This window comes from Chanodichthys erythropterus, chromosome 3 (assembly GCF_024489055.1).
Source record: "Chanodichthys erythropterus isolate Z2021 chromosome 3, ASM2448905v1, whole genome shotgun sequence".
NCBI classification, from domain to species: domain Eukaryota; kingdom Metazoa; phylum Chordata; class Actinopteri; order Cypriniformes; family Xenocyprididae; genus Chanodichthys; species Chanodichthys erythropterus.
The window spans coordinates 63,477,359-63,500,611 of NC_090223.1; the positions used below are offsets into that span (position 1 = coordinate 63,477,359).

General features: G+C 37.4%; 2 protein-coding genes across 2 annotated transcripts in view; one reads left to right on the forward strand and one right to left on the reverse strand.

Annotated features, from left to right (window-relative positions):
* The window catches only part of LOC137005697 (gastrula zinc finger protein XlCGF57.1-like), a 661,382-nt gene that overhangs the window by 519,418 nt on the left and 118,711 nt on the right, over nt 1–23,253 (reverse strand). Inside the window, exon 8 of the mRNA XM_067366463.1 lies at nt 9,207–9,915. Within this exon, the coding sequence (XP_067222564.1) occupies nt 9,207–9,915 (709 nt within the window). The remainder of the gene's footprint in view (nt 1–9,206; nt 9,916–23,253) is intronic.
* LOC137005779 (gastrula zinc finger protein XlCGF57.1-like) overlaps nt 1–23,253 on the forward strand; it is a 576,742-nt gene that overhangs the window by 48,275 nt on the left and 505,214 nt on the right. Inside the window, exon 4 of the mRNA XM_067366471.1 lies at nt 2,230–2,647. Coding sequence (XP_067222572.1) covers nt 2,230–2,647 — 418 coding nt within the window. The remainder of the gene's footprint in view (nt 1–2,229; nt 2,648–23,253) is intronic.

The following is a 23,253-nucleotide window of genomic DNA, read 5'->3' on the forward strand; positions in this document are numbered from 1 at the left end:
CCGCGCCACAGCTTGTCGGACAAATCAACAGCAACTAAGGGGGGCGGGTCTTTGCGAAGGGTCAATTGCGAGGAAAACAGTCAGAATAGTGAGATACAAAAACGGTAATTGCAACTTTTTTTTAAATTCTGTGGCGGAAACAAGCTTCCATAGTCATAATGTATGATTAAGAGCTCATATTATTATTATTACTTTAGAGTGTGATCCTTGTCTTTTATTTCTGCCATAGTAAAATTTAAAATGTCCTGGAAAAGTCCTGGAAAATGATCGCTGAAAAAGAGTGGGAACCCTGAAATGGTTATCGTGCCTTTAAAATGATAATTTTATAGTTACCGTATTTTCTGGAACATAAGTCCATCTGCAAATCAACGCCATAGCAGATTCCAAGCAATCCGAGCAAAGAGCTTAGAGAGGTACATTTAACCCTTATATTCCCAAACAAAGAGTGCACAAGTTTTAAAGTAGCTAGACAGATTCTGCCAGTGTTGGTTCAGTGTAGACCAGGGGTCTCAAACTCAAATTGGCGGGGGGCCGTTTCTGTGATTGACACCTCATAGGAGGGCCATATTAACAAGCGCAAGAAAATTTTCAGAAAATTTACTTTCCTTTGCATTATTTCTCATTTACTTCAAATTTCATTAGGCTTACTAAAATATTTTATACCTATACTATTAATATTTTATTTACCATACTAAATGTAAACAGCAGTGGAGGGGTCAGAAAAAAACAAAAAACTAGAGCTATATATCAACTTTATTTTGCCAAAAAATATAAATCTCTCATTGTTACATACATTATTAGTTTTTAACATTTAGTGGAAGTATTTTCCCTTACTTTATGTTAGCTTAAATAACATTAAAAATCTTGCACTGAACAACACTGTACTGAACAAATACAATCCCTGAATACATTTGTACACTCTTCTGTTTCTTGACAGACACCTGCAGCACTTGTGCTCACACAGCTGAGACACATTTGTCCAAGATGCCGTTTGAGCATCGGTAACGTTTAATGGTTGCATCGGACGCGTTTCGGTGGTTTAAATCGACGCTTGTGACTTAAAGTCGAGTGCTTTTACTGTAATTTAGGAAAGCGCGCTCATAATAGAAGCGATGCGGTTGAGAGCGCGGCTCATGGTTGCATAGCAACGACAGACGCCACTGGAGCAAAAGAGCACTGGAAAGAAGAATGCGGCTCGGCCGCTTATGTGACGCGATATGTGAATGCCCCCATAGAACGGTGACTTTTTCTTTGCATATCAGACAGGTAGCAACTAGAGAACAATAATAATAATAATAATTTAGCGGGCATGATTATGTTTTATTTTTGAGATCAGTTGCGGGCCGGGTGGAGGGGGAGGGCTATTTGAGACCCCTGGTGTAAACAATGATGTACATCTGAGTCTTTAATATGGAGGGAAGTTAGCAAGGGAAGGGCCTATTCAAACACACCTGCCCCTAAAGACCTTAGTCATTGCTTCAGGTGTGTTTGATCAGGGTTGGAGCTGAACTCTGCAGGAAATGTAGATCCAAAGCCACTGGAAGGCAAGCCTGCAACCTTTAGCCAAAAAAGCAAAACGGCTAATGCTAACGCTCTGCCCCCGTGGTACGCAGGGAAGAAGACCAGAGGCTGTTTTTTGAATGGATGTCAATGGATGAGAGGCTTCACTATGCTGATTAAACAGCTTTTGTGGGGAAATAGTTAATCATTTAATTTATCTACAGCCTGTTTGTTGATCTTCAGCATGTTTTACACTAAACAATACTTTAGAATAGATGTGTAACATTTTAGAAGAGGTGCGCGTCAGACTACATCCTAGGCTACGCGTGGTACTCACAGCCTACGGTGTACCTACGGGGTACACACGACGCAGAAGTATGAATCGGCCTTAAGTCTTCAGGAATGCTTGAAAATTACAGGCAGGTGTATTTGATTAGGGATGAAACTTAACTCTGCAAAAGAGTGGCCCTCCAGTACCAAAGCTGCCCATTCCTGATCCATACAATAGGATAGGGTATAGATCATACAGGTTGTTGATTTTGATGCTTTAAATGTCTAAATTGTTTTGTCTATTTTTGTCCTAGACCTGATGGCACTGAAAGAAGCGAGTCATGAACTTAATGAAAGGGAAGAAGGGAAAGAACATTATAATTTAATGAGTGAAGAAAAACCAACAAAGGTTTCCTTACAAAAAGGAGCTCAAAAGACAGGAATTAAAAGTTATTTCACCTGCCAACAGTGTGGAAAGAGTTTCAGTCGAAAAGGTAACCTTAAGGACCACATGATGATTCACACTGGAGAAAAGCCTTACACCTGCCAACAGTGTGGGAATGGCTTCAAACGGGAGCAAAGCCTCAGGCAACACATGAGAATTCACACTGGAGAAAAGCCTTACACCTGCCAACAATGTGGAAAGAGTTTCAGTCAAAAAGGAAACCTTATAGTCCACATGAGAATTCACACTGGAGAGAGTCCTTTCACCTGCAAACTGTGTGGAAAGAGTTTCATTAGAAATGTAAACCTTAAAGTCCACATGAGAATTCACACTGGAGAAAAGCCTTATGCCTGCCAACAGTGTGGAAAGAGTTTCAGTCAAAAAGGAAACCTTAAAGACCACATGACAACTCACACAGGAGAAAAGCCTCAAGCTTTGATTCATTATTTTCTAATATCAAAATAAAATTGAACAGCTCAATATTGCAATAAATCGAGGTTGACAACAGTTTACAAAGCTTACGCTACTATTACAAACTCAAAATTCCTATTTTTTTTGCATCGTTTACGGTTGATCAAATCTATCAAACCGAGAAAACCAGAATGAGCTTTCATCATTTACATAAGTTGTATATTTTTTTTTACTTTAAAAGTTGTCACCTTTTATAGCGTTTTGTGTCTGCTGATACTGAAATGAATATGGAACCAGCTTACCTTATTGTTTTTGACTTGGTTAAATATTCACATTCTTCATGGTATCATTTGCAGGGAAGAGAAGATATTTTATCCCATTGAATAATTATTTGGTGTTTTCACTTCAGTTTTTTTAGAATTCGGTTTACAATGTTGATCTGGTTACCATGAGAACAGTGTCACGTGCTGCAGCTTCAGCCATCATATGGGAGAAAATGTCAGAATAAATAAATGTGTTCAAAAACTGACAGATGTCGATCCATTTCTTTGTTGGTAGGGTGTAAATATTCACTTTCCCATATGGCCATGAAGGAGAATGGGATGGGCATTCAGTAGACAGACATCGACACACTGTATTTTTTTTTTTTGTATTTATTTCAACAAATGACAACCAAAATCAAACCCATAGAAGCTTGTGAACAGTTTTTAAGTGGCTGTGTGCAAGTTATACTCATTCACAAGCCGAGTGAGAGTCATACTCGCAAATGTAATGTTAATTAAACTGCAAGCAGCGCTGAAAAAGCCCTCGCACCCGGGCTGACTGCCACCCATTGGCCTTCGGAAAAGAGTGAACAGTGGGCGACATGAATATAAGCGAGTAAATACAGGAGAATTATGGCAAAGTCATTTCAAAGTGGCACACTTCCTGCTGCCAACAGGTGGCAGTTTGAGCATAACCGAATATTGTGATATAGATGTGTTCAGGCCAGAAATATTATAAAACGTGTTAAGTTTGAAGCAGATTGGACATTGAGTTACAACAATTTTCTGTTTTGTGGCATTAATCGCATACATTAGCACTCAACCAAGTGCTGCAAGATTTAACGTGTCTCGCATGTTTGGTACTTTGTGGCATATTGAAATGTGTTTCTGGTGGTGAATTACATGTAAAGCATGCCATTTCCTGTTGCCAGCAGGTGGCGCTACCACTAATTGAATATTGTCATAAAGAAGAAATGTCTTTAGGTCAGGACTCTTATCACACATGTGAAGTTTGGAGCAGATCGGACATTGTATGCTTGAGTTACAACAGCTTCCTCCTTCATGGCAAAACATCAGACTTTGTCAGGCCGCCACGGACACGCCCTTAAGCGAAAACTCAAGATCTTTGCAAAGTAACATCACTAAGACCTTAAGATTAGACTGACCATATATGATGTTGATCTGGTTAAATCTCTGAGGAGTTAATCACAGTGTAAAACATGTTATTTCCTGTTGCCCACAGGTGGCGATATGACTATAACTGAATATTGCCATGTTGATATCTTCAGGTCAGGACTCTAATAAAACATGTAAAGTTTGGGGCAGATCGGACATTGTATACTCGAGTTACAAGAACTTCCTGTTTCATGGTGAAACATCAAAGTTTGTCAGGCCGCCACGAACACACCCTTCAGCGAAAACTCTATATTTTCACGATTTAATGTCACAAAGGCCTTTAGATTAGACTGACCAAAAATGATATTGATCTGATAAAAGCTCTAGGAGGAGTTCGTTAAAGTACAACATCTGGAAAATGGCAAAAAATGGCAAGTTAATTCAAGACATCTGACTTCCTGTTCGGTTTGAGCTTTCGCTCCAAGAGACTTTTTTTGTAAGTATCGGGCTGTTAAATGTGTGTACCGAATTGATTCATTTTAACTTTAAACATGGATCATGGGTTGATCTATTTTTGGAGTTTCCATTGATAAAATGCTGTTCTGAAATGATTCAATGGCTGCATCTGAAAACCTGCAGCTGCCTTACTGTCTTATAAGAGAATGACTTGTACAGCAGCGTTTTTGCATGAAGGCACCTCACGAAACTGATTTCAGACAGACTTCTGAGGCAGCGTAACAGTTTAATGATCTACAGCAAAATAGCACAATTAAAATAGCGCATATAATTAATAGCTACAGTAGTAATTTCTTGATATCAAAATTTAAATATGTTGGACAAAATCCTATATTTATACGCAAACTGAGCAGCAAACACAACTTTCGGATGCCATCTTTATTTTTCTAGCTCAACTGTCACAGAATGGAAAGCACAGGATTGTGGGATATCAAAGGCAGCTAAGGATACATCTATGCTTCTTTCAAAAATCGATCTGAGGAATGTATCTCATGAGACAGGAAGTGAAGCTAACATTGGATTTGGATGTGCCTTGATGTCTTCCTTCCTTAAAATGTGTCCTCAGAAGGCAGAATTTTCCAGGATGCAGCCAGTGAGTCGAGGCTGTAATGTGATTGAATCAGCTGTACCTCATAAACCAATCAGAAGTTTGATCTACTTGTATAAGAAGATCTGGAGGTATTGGAGCTGGATAAATGGATCCTCAGGTTGGTCTGACACAGAGGCTGCGTCCGAAACTGCCTACTCAAAGAGTACTTAATTTCAATAAGTACTTACTTAAAGAGGGCTAAAAGTGTAGGTACTTAATAGCCAAATTTTGTTGAGTATGAATGAGATTTGGACATAATCTGCCATGGTGATATTATCATGTGACGACGTTATCACAGGCGCAACAACTTAAAATGATATGAGTGACAGGTTTATTTAATCTGTCTGTAAATATCTTGATATTGACTAAACTGCTTATTTTGTGGTCTTGTTGAAAAAAACAGCTGCCCAGTAATTTTGTAATTGTTGTAATTGTAGCAACAAATATATTTTGGGTTGATTTAAAGTTCTTATATTTTTAACTACTAATGTGAGTTTATATTTTGTTACGAAAACCCAAATTCGCGTGAATGTGTTAATTTATTTATCTTATATACAAAAATGTTCATCCACAAGCAAAAGTGGCATAAATCTCCTTTACGTTTTCCTTTTTCTTGGTGAATTAGCTCTAGTTTCATCCCTCAGGCTTATAAATAAAAACTTTTATGCATTATGATGTATTAAAAATATTTAACCTTGTCATCATGCTTTATGTCTGTGTATATAATTGCAAACTATGATGTATACAAGAAGTTTTTTTTTTGTTTTTTGTCATTATTATTGTTCATTGGTAAAGATTAAACTATGGTATTTTCCCTGATCTTGTATGTTATTATAGGTCCTGCTCCTGCAATAAAAATACAAAAATACAATAAAAAGCACAGAACTATAGCACCAGTAACTCCACAACCCTACCTAGTTCGGTTTTCATCATTGTTAGCAATTTCTGAAGCCAATGAAGATGTCGGCAAAACTGCTTGAAGATCTCACAATTGGAGAAGGCTGATTTTATAAATTTTTTAAAATGCAAGTATAAACTACTCAAAATTAAGATTACCCCAGAATGAATTGCTTTGCTAGCCCACCCCAAAATTTACACACAATTATATTGATAATAATAATGCTGATAAACCAAAACTTACATTACTTTTCATTTTACTTATTTAGTAAAACAAGCAAAATGTAATGTTTTGTCATATGACAGCTATGCATGAACACACACTAGAAAAATACAGCTGATGTGAATACATCTCCATTTACAGTCAATTCATGCATTAATTCATTGTTAATTCACTGATAATAGCGTAGTAAAAAAGTAAAAGAATTAATAAAAGCAATAATGACAATAAATGAATGCATATACAAATCAACAACACACAAAACAAAGCTTTATTCAAATGTATTGATCTAACAATCAGGCATTTACAGTCTTGCTGCCATCTCAACACAGCTGTGCCAATTCTGCGGCTTTATTCTGATGAAGCAGCTGATGAACACCTTCATCCATCATGTCCTTTGATATTGATGCTTGTGTAGCGAATTAACTCAAAGGGGAAATATTAATAATTATTCATAACTCATCATTAATTATGAATATGTAAATCAGTTAATTGGATTAACTGGATGTAGCTACATTAAGGTTAATATTACAATCAATTAACGTGTTCGTCCAGTGAACACTCAGTGTTGATTGTTTATTAATTCTAAGAAATGTTCATTTCCAGGTTATGGAAAAGCAACTTTCTTATTGTACAGTACAACTCAGAGCGCGTAGTCAGGATCTAAATCAATTAAGAGACAATTTATTAGCAGACGGAGTCAGAACCAAACATGTATTGTGCACAATCTTTATTAACTAACTAACAAACACATAACATACATGAAGGTCACACACATACGTAGGTAAGAATGAGCAATGATAGAGTTGAACCGGAAGTGGAACTGTTAATAGAGCTATAGGAAAATCTCAAAGACAATCTGGAAAAGAATCATCAGTTTCCGCGTTAATAAAACACCTTTGCTGACAAAGGTTTGTTTTACAAGTCAATACTTAATTGCTGTTTAGTGTTCAAATGTATGATACTTGAAAGATACCTTTAGGCTGAGGAGCATCAGATCTGCAGGCTGAGGAGAAATCTTGATGATTCGATCTAAAGTTGTTGCCAGTATCTTTTGTGTTGGATGAAGTACTATGACACAACTTAAACTGTTAATTTGACTCTTAGTGGGCAAAAAGTTCTTTATCTCTCTCATAGACGACAACACGCTTCCTGTCAGGGCTTTTACGACTGAGCAAGATTAACTGGCAGAGATCAGTATCAGCAGAGACCGAGTCAACTAGATCACCCATTGTGAAGGCCTCATCAACATGACAGCCAGTGCCACAATTCCTCAACAGACCGTCCATACCAGCGTGATGAATACGATCCTCAACTGGATGGAACTGGATTAAATACTTTAAATGTTGCGATCCTATCACAAAGCACTGTTCGCCAGAGGAGAAATGTCAGTTTTAATGATCAATAACAGTCATTATAAAAATATAAGCAAAAGGTACATTTACATTTACAGGTATAAGAAGCTACAGTAAAAATTTAAGCAAACAGTTCAGTCAAACGTTCAAAGTAGCGCTTTAATGGACTACAACGGTAAAGTTAAATAGCCTAAATATATAAAGTTATGAAACTTTACATTACCCTCAGCCAAAACGATTATCCAGGGAACAAATTATATATTAATGAGACCAAAGATTGCCTGTTACATATACAAAAGATGAATTATATCTCATGTTTAACCACTACAGAGTCATCAGAGTCAGCGGCAAACATCAGAAGGACTAGCCGAGGTAAGGCTGCTCTTGGCGGTGTACATGAGCGCTGAACGCCCAGTGATCGTCTGGATCTCACAACTCCGACAACGTCAGATCAAATTTTCAAAAAGGAGCTTTCTTTATCAATAAACCACAGATTTGATCTTGGTGCTGTTGCTCTGTGTCTGCTGTTGAATTATCCAGGTTGTTGATGAGGAGCGACCCCTGATGTGATTGTGAAGCACTTACAGTGTACAGTAGTACATAGTAAAATGCTATATAAATGCCTCATTCATTCGTTATCCATTTTTTAATATGTGTTCTTGTCTGTTCTTGTGAAACGTCATCAGCTGCTGCCCGAGTACTGATCCAATTCAAAGGTCACATCTAGCCAAGTACAGTTCAAATCCCCGAATGTGTTCTTGATCCGACTTTTATCGAGGATACATCGAGAGGGGACTTGAGACAGCCAGGTATCCCAGAATGCCTCTCACATCAACCAGCAACAGTTAAACTACATGTCAAGACATAATAACATGGAGGACACTGGGGGGGTATTTTTCCCAAAGTGAGCCATCAGCTCCAGTCCACTACAATTTGGAGTGGTTAAGGCCCGGGTATATGTCATTTCCCACGTTCTGCTCCATCTCGCGCACAGTTGAGTGTGCAAGCCGTGTCTCGTGTCCATCATCTTTCAATTACATCTTTCAAAGTATACTAAACCACGGATGCACGTGGATCACCAAGTTTGACACATGCACAATAAAACATTTTCTTTAGTATTACCAGACATCATGTCATCTATGGGACATTCGCTGGGCAGGAACGAAGAAGAAAAATAGTGCATCCACCATTGCAACATAGTTCAGAAGATGCACCAAGAGAACAGGAATTAAAAATGATGGGGAAAGCATGCCTCTGAGTTTGTCTTGTTTTTGAATCGCTTTTCACACTCTTCTTTGACGACTGCACATTGTGCTAAGTACTGTGCGTATTGCCACCTAGTGGACTCTTCCGTCTTGCTTGTGCATGTGCTGTTGCATATGCACCATCTGCACAGTCTTGAAATTTGAGCTGCCTGCGGACGGGGTGTGCGGCTGGCCATGAGCCTGCTGCTTGACGAAAATTATGAATGTCAGATTCACAAACGAGGACGGCCGAAGTATACCCGGGGCTTCAGTGATCACAAAAATTCAGCTGCAGGCTGCCACTGTTCAGAGAGCAAAGCTAAGTTACACAGAAGAATTTTTTTGTTCAGCACATAAAAATGAACTACTTCATTTCAGACTGTGGAGATGTGGTTTCTCCACTGCATGGATCTTCATGTGTATCTTCAGGTGACTTTTAAAAGAGAAACTCTTTCCACACTGATCACACGTGTGCGGCTTCTCTCTGCTGTGGATCATCTCATGTGTTTTCAGAGATGATGACTGACTGAATCTCTTGTCACACTGTGAACACTTATAAGGCTTTTCTCCAGTGTGAATCCTCTCATGTCTTTTCAGAGATGATGAATCACTGAATCTCTTGTCACACTGTGAACACTTGTAAGGTTTTTCTCCAGTGTGAATTCTCTCATGACGTTTTAAATGGTTTGCTGTAGTAAAAGTCTTCTCACACTCAAAGCACATGTACTCTCTCACACCAGTATGTATTTTCTCATGTTGATGTAAATAACACAGATGTGAAAAACTCTTTCCACACACAGAACATGAATGTGGCTTCTCCTTTATATGAACTCTCAGATGTTTCTTCAGGTCTGATGACCCTAGAAATTTTTTGTCACATTGATCACATGTGAACGGCTTCTCTCCAGTGTGAAATTTCATGTGTTCCTTAAGATTTCCTCTTTGTGTGAAACTCTTCCCACACTGATCACATGTGAACGGCTTCTCTCCGGTGTGGATCCTCATGTGTTCCTTAAGATGTTGTTTGGTTGAGAAACTCTTCTCACACTGATCACATGTGAACGGCTTCTCTCCAGTATGAATTCTCATGTGAACATCAAGACTTTGTTTGGTTGAGAAACTCTTTCCACACTGAGTGCAGTTTGTAGATTTCTTGGCTCTTCTTTTCTTTAAAAATGTCTTTTTAGTCTTTGAGCGACTCAAAGGTTTTTCTCCAGGTTTGTCATGATGTTCCTCCTCCACCTCACTCAGTTCTTCACTCTCCTCCTTCACTTCCATCAGCTCTGAAATGAAAGAGAAAAAAGTAATTTCACTTTCAGTAAATCAAAATAATTTAAAGAGAGAAATATGAAGTTAAAGGTGATAAAATTGAGACTTGTTGTGATAGACAACTGCTACAAAACATTACGATCATTTTGATGCATTTGCATAAATTAGTTGCAGATGTCCCTGAAGGCCTGTACACACCGGGACGAATATTGCACGCATTTATCGCCAGTGTTTTTCGAGACGTTTTTTGTGTTCACACCCAAGCGATTTTCACTGGTGATGCACAGTGAACGTGCAAATTCACTCCCTGACAGTATGTGGCGCTTGTGCTTAATGGTAGTGCAAATAAACATATTTATGTTATTAATAAAGTTAAATAAGATAAAAATGCAGATAATAAATGCCATATAAATGAAAGATGGTAGTCAGAAACAGTAGTGCAAATAAACATTTATGAAATAGACATTCTCAACTATATTTCTTGAATGTAAAAAAAACAAAAAAACAGCCAAAATATAGAAATACACATCTATCGGTATGGCCAAGAAGTGTCAGAGCATGATGGGAGGACAAGAAAATAATCTCAATCCATTGTCTCAGTTTTTACACAAATGAATGACTGCATTCATCAACCCTGTTACCAAAGTTACTGTAAGAAGAGATTTTGCTCAAGTTACACTCACAACCCTGTCAGTCATTCTGGAAAGATCATTTATTTCATACATTTTGGTGTTTACAGTTTATTCCTAAAAATAACAGTGTTGAAAACTGTATTGAAAATGCCTAAATTCTAGAAACACTCCTGGAAATAGTGAACCAGATATGAAACAAATGTAAAATACGTAAATATTTAGATTGATCTGATGTTGAAAATCAGTATGACAGTTTCTCAAACTTCCCTTTACTGATCTAGAAAAGAACATTATGTATCATTTCATAGTTTAACAGCGAATCTTTCTAACATGAATGTTGTCGTTAAAAGTTCAGTATGTATTTGATAGTTTATCTAAATGTGCAAGAACATGAATGTTGTTCAGCATCATGAATGAATGAAGAATAAACACCAACCTCTTTGTTCTTCAGTATCTTCAGTGTGTTTCATTCTGCAGGGTTCTGGATCACTCATGTTCTCTCTGTCCTCTTTAATAAACTCAGTCTTTACTGGTTTCAGCTCTTCCTGATGCTCTGATGCTCTTCTGATGGGAATATTCCAACATTTATTGATTAACTGCAGTGGGAGGAGCTTCACTGACTGAACTACAGATTGGTTGGAGGAGCTGATCTGCCCAAATCAAAAATATCAGTTACTGTGTTTGTTTTTATAGGGTTTTAATTTTTAGTATCTGCATCAAATTATATGTACAAAAGCAAATTCAAATAGAAAACCCATTAAATGCAAGTGTCTATTTTAATGTTTCAAATTACTTTTGTGAAAACCAAATGTTTTAATGTCATTATCATTTAGTGTAACAGAAATATTTAAAAATGAAACATTTATTTTGACCAGTACTTAATAAAGTATATAAAGGAGTAAGAGATCATACTAAATTTTGTTATATTTTAAAAGTATAAAGATTTAAAATGACAATTAAAGAGTATTTTGATCCTTCAATACAGTGTTTGAATGTCAGAAAATGATTCTTATTCTAAATATGCCTGACTAATTGTTTTCTTTCTTTTTCTTTCTTTGTTTTGTTGCTATATTAACCCCTTTTGTATTTCACTCTTAAACTAATTGCATTAATCATTTATATCCATCTATCGTAAAGCAAATGAGGAAGAATTAGAAACAAAAAGTTATAAATTAAACTTTATTGTTTCTTCCTTAAAATATTGACAGATGTCTAGAAAAGTTGTAAAGAACTGTAAGAAAAACAGTTGAAAGCATAAAGACTGAAATAAGCAGACATAAACACCACAAATCCCCTCGGTAAATTGACAGCAATGAAATGAGCTTTAAGTGTCAATTTACAGCAGATCTGAAGACATCAACATAATAAATGAGGTGAAAACAGGAACTATTGACATGAAATAAAGAGTGTTTTCAGCAGTTTCTCTGTTAATATTGATGATCCTCAGACTATCAACACTCATTCAACAAGACATTCAGACCATTAGCAGATCATCTTACTTTATTCTGAGTGTTTGCTGTTAGAAACACATTATTGAAGTCCTATAAACTGCTCTACTGAAAGACAATACTGTTATTTCTCACAACATGAAATGGATAAAACACAAACACTAATGACACTCATCTTCATCAACCACTGCTGCTAAATACAACATCAAAATAATATATATATGGACTGAAAGTTTGGTTTTCTAATAATAAGTACATTGATTGCAGGAGTGAAATTAGCTTTATCCAGCAATATTGGAGATGATGTTACGTGTCCCTCGATCATTTATCTTCTACACTAATGGAGTTCAGCATCTGAGGAAGCCTTTTACTCCACAGACTCCCATTCTGGTTCATATTTCTGAAAACTTTTATCTTTTTCTTTCACAAGCTGGACTAATAACAGCTGCCATCATGAGCTACTCTCTGTAAAGTTAAACTTCCCGCCACTGTCAGCATCCCGTCTGGATGATCATGTGATGTATCAACAACCAATGACAGAGAGTTTTACTTAAACTGAGCCTTAAGACAGAAGCATATATATATATATATATATATATATATATATATATATATATATATATATATATATATATATATATATATATATATATATTGCAATATATATTGCTATACATCATCATAGGCCTAAGATTTTATTTACCACAATTAAATCAATAATTCAGTTCAATGAGGAACCATCGGCTGAACTTTATGAGAATTTTTTTGTTTTTTTCTGACAACGTGATAGTCATTCGTTCTTCCTTCACTTCACAGTTCCCAGATCTGACTCTGAATTCACTGGCTACTCCGGTGCTTTTATCATTTTCAGCATGTTTCTTTAAAGGATCTGGGTGATCTGGTTAACCGGATGAAAATAACTTCCGCCTCACTTGATGTTCCCTCAGAGTTTCTTTCTCTGAAATTGGTCCCAGTTTTCAAGTGTTTATTAATTCATCTTTGGATGCTGGGTTAGTCCCAACACATGCTCTACAGGTGAGCCTGATATGAAACACCAAAAACAATCCTGAGGAGTTTAAATGTGGGATGTCAACGTTCAAAATGAACAAAGCTCATATTAATTTGCAGATTACACAACATAAATATTACAAAACACACACAAATGTCACATATACTGTCAGTCACCGTGTCTTTTAATCATTCAGCTTTAACCCTGTGATTATTCAGGTAGGGTCAGGATAGTCAGATCTGCCTCAATCATAAAGTTCTCACCCGCCTCAGCTGAAGATCTTCAGCAATGATGGAGCAGACTCTCTTGTGCTTCTGTTTTGAGGCTCAGTTTAAGTAAAGTCTCACAGGAGACGGTCATAACAATATAAACACTTTTTTATTGGTTACGGTACAAAGCAGATAAAACTTAAATCAGCTTAAGCTAAAAATCTCTTTAATCTTCACTTAATGCAGTTCATCTGAGGAAACCTTTCACTCCTCAGACTTTCATTCTGGTTTATATTTCTGAAAACTCATTTTAGTGTATTTCATTTACATTGAGTTCACACTTTAATTCTTCCTCTCTAATCTACATGTAGCCTATACTGGTGATTATACTGGATTTAATACAGATCACTGCTTTGATATCTTAAATATGAGATGATTCTGTATTATTAACTCTACTTTGTGCTGCTCTTTATTTCTAAAGGTTTTGTGATCATTGTCTCTTCTGATCTAATTTCACTACTGCAATCAATATACTTATTATTAGAAAATCAAACTTTCAATTCATATCTATCATATTGCTTATATGATAGATTATTGCTTAAATAATGTCATATTGTGAGAAATAACAGTATTGTGTTTCACTAGAGCAGTTTATAGGATTTTCTCACATATCATGACTCCAATAATGAGTTTCTAACAGCAAACACTCAGAATAAAGTATTGATGATCCTCAGACCATCAACAGTCAATCATCAAGACATTCAGATCATCAGCAGATCATCTCACACTCTTTATTTCATGTCAATAGTTCCTGTTTTCACCTCATTTATTATGCTGATGTCTTCAGATCTGCTGTAAATTGACCCTTAAAGCTTCATTCATTTCATTTCAAAGCTTCAAAATTTCATTGCTGTCAACAGACTGAGGGGTTTTGTGGTGTTTATGTATGTTTATTTCTGTATTCATGCTTTCAACTGTTTTTCTTACAGTTCTTTACAACTTTTCTAGACATCTGTCATTATTTTAATGAAGAAACAGAATAAAGTTTCCAAGGAATTGTGGTTGCTAGATGTAAACAAAGCATGGCTGACTGTATGGGGCTTATGTTAATTTATAATCATTTCCATCGCCAACGATGCCTATTGCTCGCTTATTTGAGGGAAACGGAGGAGAAAAAAAGGCACATAAGGCAAGAGAAGCTGTTATGGCTTTTATTTTATGTTATTTGTATATTTAGAAATGTATTTGGTATTAATTTATTTTTATTCTAACTCAATGGACTGAAAACTAGCTAATGCTAGAATTGCTGCTGATAATGCATAACATTTGCAGATAAATAACGTTAGAGCAATACCTTATTTTAATGAACGACTTGGCCCTTCTGTAACGTTAGAGAAACCTGACTTCTGAAGGCATCTGACCACCAGCTTATGGGCATGACCAGCAATGTGAATGTGAGAACTAGACGTTTTGTCTGCTTCAACTCTCTCTCTCTCACACACACTGACGAGGACTACAATCCTTAAGTATTAAAATAAAATCTGAATTGTCTGCACAATAATTATTTTGTTCATTTAATTAAAGATCGTGCCTAAGTCCTGACTGATTAGCCCCTGATACGTCACTCAACATAGCCACACACACAGTTACATATTGCCTAAACTTTATTGAAAACACATAACAAAAATGGAGAAATTTCTTGTGAGGACCAACAAGCCAACCGACGCACCACCAGCTGCAAAAAAGCTTCGAAGGTACAATGAAGCATACCTGCAGTTTGGGTTTACAGTCACGGCTAGGGTTGCCAACTTTGTCACTATGAAATGAGGGACAAAAGGTGGGCTGATTTTGTGCGAAAATACAGTGTATGATTTTTAGCTATTTGTCATAATGATAGTTAATTTAAAGGGATAGTTCACCCAAAAATGAAAATTCTGTCATCGTTTACTCACCCCCAAGTTGTTCCAAACCTGTATGAGTTTCTTTGTTCTGCTGAACACAAAGGGAGATATTTGGAAGAATGTTTGTAACCAAACAGATCTCGGTCCCCATTGACTTCCATAGTATATATTTTTTCCTATACAATCGCCGAGACTCTCATTTTGCCGGCAGCGCAAGACATGTGCAGAATAATGATAGGCAATAGTGCAGCAGCCAAACTCGGTGCAATACTCCTGTCCAATGACACAGTCGCTAGGAGAATTGTAGACATGTCCAATGATATCAGAGAGCAACTGATAGAGTTCGTAAAAAAAAGAGTCCTTACTACGCGCTGCAGCTGGACGAATCCACTGATATTGAGCGTGGCCTAGCTGCTCGCGTTCAGCAAGTAGCTCCACTTGTGAAATGGACACATTGCATGGTTCATCACGAAGCAATAGCTGCTAAATAAAATGCCGGTTCTCTTTGACTCCGTGCTGAACCAATCCGTGAAAATGATCAATCTCATCAAATCACGGCCGCTAAACTCTCGCTTGTTTGGGGTCCTCTGCCAGGAGATGGGGTCAGGGCACGAACAGCTGCTTCTGCACACTGAAGTTCGCTGGCTCTCCAAGGGGCGGGTGTTACAGCGGTTGTATGAGCTGCGAGAGGAGGTGAAGTGGTTTTTGACAAATCAAATCGGATCTGGCGAAGCATTTGGATGAGACTATGTGGCTTGCGCCTATGTCTTATTTGTTAGATTATATTTGACCACTTGAATGGCCTGAACCTGTCTTTGCAAGGCCGCGAAACTCATATATTTGCTCCTTGCAGACAAAGTGCACGCCTTCACACAAAAACTAGACCTCTGGCATGGCCGCATCAGTCGAGGGAACTGCGACATGTTCCCCAGCCTTACACACTTTATCACTGATGCAGGCACGTCACACGATTTCTCCTCCCTATTTCAATCAGCGTCTGAGCACCTGTCAGCAATGAGAAAACTATTTGCGACATACTTAAACTAGGATTATGGCTCTTTTGCGTGGGTTCGAGATCCGTTTGTGTGCACAGCAAACGTAACATTTCTATGCTAACTGCCCAGCTAACACACGACGTAACAGTTACGTAATGTATTCGTACTTTTTGGTAATGTCATGACTTACTAACTGACAACGTAACTACGACGTCGCATGCCAGTAATTTCATTACCTTCAGATTACCATCTCACAACGTCGTCAGTACGTTCTCCTAACGTTATAAGATTACCAAGAACGTTCCAGATACGTCCTCTATTCGTAATATATTGGTAATTCCATGACTTACTAGTAACGTAACTACAACGTTGTATGCCCGTAATAATATTACCATCAAATTACCATATCACAACGTCGTCAGTACGTTCTCCAAACGTTACAAGATTACCAAGGACGTTCCAGATACGTCCTCTATTCGTAATATAATGGTCATTCCATGACTTACTGGCAACGTAGCAGCAACGTCATGTGCTCGTAATTTCATTACCATCATTTACACATTCTTTATATGTTATTATTACCAGAATTTGCAATATAAAACGTGTAATTAAATGTCAGACACAAGACTGAAATGTCCCCTTAAGAAAAAAAAGGTTTCTTTTCACCAAATCAGAGTATGGATGACTGTTTTTTATATATAGTGACGTGACATACAGCGCGCGCCTCCACAAATGTAGTGCGCGCGTGCCCACAGTATGTTGATAAGAGTGTAAAGTTAATTTTTCTGAGAGAAGAATTTATTTTTCCGAGGTGACAACGAATAAATGGCTTTTATAAAAATGTATAAAGTTAACTTTGGAAAGACGCAAAACCTTTTTTTATTGTTATGTTTACGTTAGTGCAGGTGACGGTTAGAGTTGCCATGGCAACCGGGAAAACATTCAAGCTGCTGGAGAGGACAGCGTCGACGTTTCTCCGTGTTTCTCGTCAGTTTTATAGCAATAAAGTTCAACAACTGCGTCAGATTGGTTAAGTAACATTACCCACAGTCTACTTTAAGTACTTTTGTTAATATTTTTACCTTTGTGATTTCCTTGATCGTCTGAAATATATGTTATGCAAAATGTTACATTAGCATAGCATATGTTTTTAATGATTCTGAGAGCAAAACGTCTTGAATGCTTTTATTTTATGTTTCGCTGTAGGCTATATGTTTTTATTTATAGTTTGAGTGTATTTCATTATTTTTATTTGGAGTTTTATTCATGTTCTGTGTGTTTTTCAAAATAAATGAATTGAATTAATTTCGAGTCTGCATTCATCGTTCACAGCTGTTGGAATAGCCTTTACATTAGTTTGGGCAAATGAGGACATAAATTAGGTTAAACTACTGCATGTCCGCCCATAGAAAAATAAATAAAAATAAGAATTACCAACTGATGACCAACACACAACTATTGATACACAACGTTGCCACGACGTCGCAGTTACTAACTGGCAACGTCACAAAGTTACGTTGTGGCGACGTATAGGCACCTTTCACTTTTCCGGTTGCCACGACGTAACTAGTTACGTCGCCAAGACGAAAGTTTGGTCACCAAATTACGTTGCAGTTACGTAACAGTCACATATTTTGGTTAGCTGGGAAATCAGCAATCATCATTCTAAAACCATTTATCATCATCAAACATAAAGTATTATAAAGTTACTCATGCCATTATTAAATTAATTATAACAACATAAACCTTATTTTATTCTCTTCTGTGTCGCTCGTGTTCAGCGCGTCTCATGAGGCATCTGCTTACGTCATACAAACACGTGTTCGTGTAATACATCACGTGTTCTGCGCTCAATTATAATACTAACTATTTGTATTTATACATAATTAATTCACAATGTATATTAATAGATCGTTTAAACTTTTTAATTAAACGTGTAACTAGTAGATTATTTTCTTTAGGCTCCACATTTAACATGGGTTACATATGTCACTTCAGATAATAAGAAAATTATCAAACATCCACACTCGAGTCTTTGGTCTTTCAAATAATGTATATTTGTAAAGAGTAATGTTGGATTTAATGATAAAAAGCCATTATAAACTTCAAACTGTGATTCAGTACACTGTCCAGCTAGAGAAGTTTCCATTGAATATAAAATAGACTCAGATTTTAACTGTCATTGTATCAACATAAAATGAACCAGAATTAATTTCTCTTTCCCGCAGGATCTTTTCCCCCTCTGATCCAGTTACTGACAGTGATGATGCTCCAGTCCTCCACAGTCGACCTCATGGAGGATGAACTGCTTCTGCTTCAGTAAGACATCAAGGGATTGTTTAATAGATGAACACACCTCAGACACCTCTTCACTGTTCCTGCCACTGCCGGCATCGGTGCGGCAAAGTGCCATAATCGATTATGTTTATTTTCTGGCAGACAATAAAGTTGTGAAGTTTCAAATACTTCCGGTTTCGGGGGAATAACAACAGCAACAAGCAAGATGGCTGAGGCGGAGGGAGATGACCGCAATAGACGGGTCCTTTATACATCCTCTGCCCTGGATCCTCGCTTTAAGGGGTTACCTTTCCTGACAGAGGAGGAGAGATTGGATGTCCCCGCAGGAGTGACTTCAGAGGCTGCATCCCTGGAGGAAGTAATTCATTTTTACTTGTAAAATAATTTAAATTTAATTAATCATTTAATAATTGTAAATTCATAATTTAATAATTGTCAGTTATTACAAAATTTAATTATAATAACAATGTAATGTTAATTTAATTATTTAATAATTATGTAATTATTAAGCAGCTACATAGTCAGTAAAATGTTAGACTGAGAAAAATAGTTATGTGTAAATACATAAATATTGTCATATGAGCTGCAGCATTGGCTGAGAAAGTGATGCTAACTGCTGTTTTTTGCTCTTATTTATTTATTTTTTCAAACAGTATGAGAGAAAACAGAGAACAGAAGCAGATGAAGCGCCTGGCAGAACAGGAAGTACAGGAACCAAGGAAGAGTTGCTGTCCGTGGATGACAATGTGTCAGACTCAGCAGGCCCCTCCACTCCCAAAAGAAGGGCCTCATCGCTGCTTTTAAGTTTGCTGGGACCTGCTTTCATCAATGACACCGGTGAACCTGCAGTACAAAGTAAGACCGCCGATGCCAGTGCTGAGGAGGAAATGGACTTGTACTGTAGATCCCCAGCTGTGCCTCTCTCTGAGGATCCCTTGGACTGGTGGCATCGCCATAAGGGCACATTTCCTCTCCTCTCTTGGTTAGCAAAGAGATACTTGTGCATCCCCGGGACAAGTGTGTCAGCAGAGAGAGTCTTCTCCACTGCAGGAGATGTTATCACTGCAAAAAGAAGCTCTCTCAAACCGGACCATGTCGATCAGCTTGTGTTTTTGCACAACAACCTTGAAATTCCCAAATGCTAAACAGTGAGAAGTTGTAGGCTTAGGTTAAACTATACATTTCCTCACTCTGAAACGGATTGTTGATGATGGTGATGTTGAACTCAGACGGAAGAAGTTGTTTGTTTGCACAAATTTGGTAGTAGGCTAAGCCTACACACTTTATTTTTTACAATACTGTATTTCACATCTTAATATTGTATTGTATGCAGCTGATGCGATGGTAGGATCAGGGCAGGCATATAATTGTCATTGTCTTAAAGCTGCTAAGCTGCTGTTGAGAATAGTTTGCACTTTACTTTACTACTTGAAAAAAGTTTCACAGTAATAAGTGGTTACTGTGTGTTGTTGCACTGAATATTTTTATTCCTGGGTGGTTGTTGTTAAAATAGTGTTACTTATTATTTTAATATTTGCACAGGACTTCAGGAAGTGCCCTGTCTTAGAGCTGCTATTTTATGGAGGACCAGGGGTGCCACTTAAAAATAAAAAGAAGAATCAAGTAAAGCAGAACTAAGCAAGATTCGCGAAGCTCCCCCTACAGTTTCCTTCAGTGAATCACACGGTCATAAATACTCCAAGCGCAGCTCTGGACTACAACGACTACAACGCTCGCCAGCGCAGTAGTTTTGCAAATACAGTACAAGAAAGAGGAGGTGGGTAATTTGCAAATACAGTACACTCGATGGAGGTGTCTTATAAAGACATAATATATACATTGTTTTTGAATTACCGTAAAGCATTTTGTCACTCTCGCGTGAACGTGAACATGAGGCGAGATTGTTTCGGGTCGGTGCAGCTCAACTTGCAAGTGCTGTTTTCTGGCGTAGACGTGCCAGAGGGGGTTAGTGCACGCCTCAAACACACCACTACAAGTCAATTAACCATCGTAAGGACTTAGAAAACCATTTATGAGGGTAAAAAAAGTTACTTTTTTATGTTTGAATTATTAAATTAATTAAAGCAGAACTATGTATATAAATGAATCACTTTTTATATGGGCAAATTAATAGACATATTTAAAGTTGTTTATTTAATTCTTGTTTTTAAATGTAGTTTAATAAAACAATAAAACAATTTAAAAAATCTTTTTTGAACGTATGAATAAATAGACAAATTTGAAATGGGATATTTAATTCATTTTTTAAAACGTAGATCAATAAAACAATAAAAAAATACATTAGTAAATCATTTTAAATGCGCATTTAAATCGCTTTTTTAAAAAGAATTTGGCAAATGCTTTTCTTTCTCTATTTACCAATTGCTTTTCTTTGTCGGTTTGCCAAATGCTTTTCTTTATCAATTTGTCAATCGAGTTGTAAAATGCCATTGGACAGTACACACTTGGGAGCAACCAATCAACTTTAGCCTCAATTTGAAGAGCCAATCCTCTCTGACTTGTAACACTCACTGTCATTGGACAGTTAGTACGGTGACCGGGAGGGGACATGTTCGGTTCATTTAGTTTTGTCGTGGCCACAACATATAAACTCGTGGAAACGTGATAATATGTCGTGGCCACAAGATATTAATTCGTGGGAACGGCCACGAGATTGTTTTGTCGAGGTAACGACATCCTTATGCCGTGGCCATGCGATGTAAAGTCGTGGCCTCGAGATCATATGTTGAGGGAACAATATATTTTTCTTATGGTCACGAGTTAAATGTGTAAACAACTTGTGCAACCATAGCAACCTGGAACTATCACAAATGGACAATACCATAATAATATTTTTAATTAAGAAAAAGAACGGAATTAAGAAATTATTATATTAACATAGTGCATATTATATTGTATTGCGCGCGATGTTGCAGACAGCATTCGAATGAAGTTTATAAATCAATGTTTAACAGAAAACCGACCGCCATTGCTCGTAGTTTCTTTTGCGCTTTATTTAAGCTATGATAAAGTAATTATGCAGCGAATGAATTTTTTTATGAATTTCTATTGAGGTGAATGTCTAAAAAAACATTTTCCATCTAAATTAGTTAACCAATGATTAAAGATGAAATAGGACTTTAAGCATTTTTTTTTAATGTTTGCTTCTAATATTACACTTAACAGTATAGAAAAACACAAAGTAACCCGAGTTTTGCATTGTGTGTATCTGCTCGGTTGTGCAACTGGTGAACCGAGCGCGCTTGTGTGGCAGCGACCCGGATTTGAATCCATGGGTGTACATATATCTGTTCCCAATGTCTCTCTGATCTCCAGATAAGTGAGCTTTACTGGTATACTAGGGGGTGTGTGTAAAATACCAGTAAAAGGCAAATTCCTAAGCTGTGCCATTATTTTTAAAGATCACTTTATTGTATTAGAAGCACACAATAATGATGCAATTACAATTAATACAACCTGAACTTCAGCACTGCTTTTGGACAACTAAAATGCATTTAGTACAAAATGAGTTGATCCACTTGAACAGATTTACAGTGTGCCACAAATACATTTAGTTACACTAAATTACATTTGAATAAACTGTGCTTAAGTGTACTATTTTTTTCACTAAGGAAGGATTGATTAAAGCCAACTTCCAGGTAAGTACAAGGTGTGGCGTTAAATTGTGTGGACACTGAAGCTGTGTGAAATCCACTGTCCACAGTAATTCAGGAAAATGGCTGGGCTTGACACGACGCTTGTCTGAAACATGGTGGTCTGGCCTGGAAGAACGGAGTCCAAATGTAAGCCTCCAGCACTTCCTGTCAGGCTGCAAGGTGGGGCTCGCACCGCTATCAGTGGGACGCGATAATGTTCAGAGAGGGTTGGTGGCACACAAACAGTTCACAAGTAGAGGACAGTTGCCATCAGTATCATCATGCAGGGGTGGAAGGGAGACGCTCCAGGGTTAAAGCGTGAACCGTCCCCGGGGTCCCAGTCTGATGACCCATACAGCTGAGCTATAGGCCCTGAGCTGCCAATGCAGGGGAACCTGCCAAATAATGAGGGCATGATATTAAGGTCAAGAGGTGGCAAGAAGGCCTAAATCTGTCAAAACAAACATCTCTTTTCCATCTCTTTACACTCATCAAGGTTTGACACAAACAATTTTACTGTCACTCATGTCAGAGCTTTATATGTTTTTCAAGCAATGTCATTTCCATTTTGTACCTGTTGTTGGTCTCACCTTTGCACACACGTGGTCTTATCCACGCCCTGGGGTTAAAGGAGTGAACCGTCCCCGGCTGATGACCCATACAGCTGAACTATAGGCCCTGAGCTGCCAATGCAGGGGAACCTGCCAAATAATGAGAGCATGATATTAATTATGGTCAAGAGGTGCCAAGAAGGCCTGAATCTGTGAAAAAAAATTAAAAAAATCTCTTTTTCTTATGCTTACTTTTCTTATGCTTCAGTTTTTCTTTTAAACCAGTCATGATCCAAAATGGCCTGTAACGTCATCCGTGACTTTACATCATGAAGACGCTGAAGAAGATCCAGGCATTCTGTAAACGTTTTTAGAAGAGATCTGATTGGTCATGTTTGATTGAGACATGTAGTTCATGTAAGGTAATGTTAACATGAAACACACTGCATTTGTTACTAT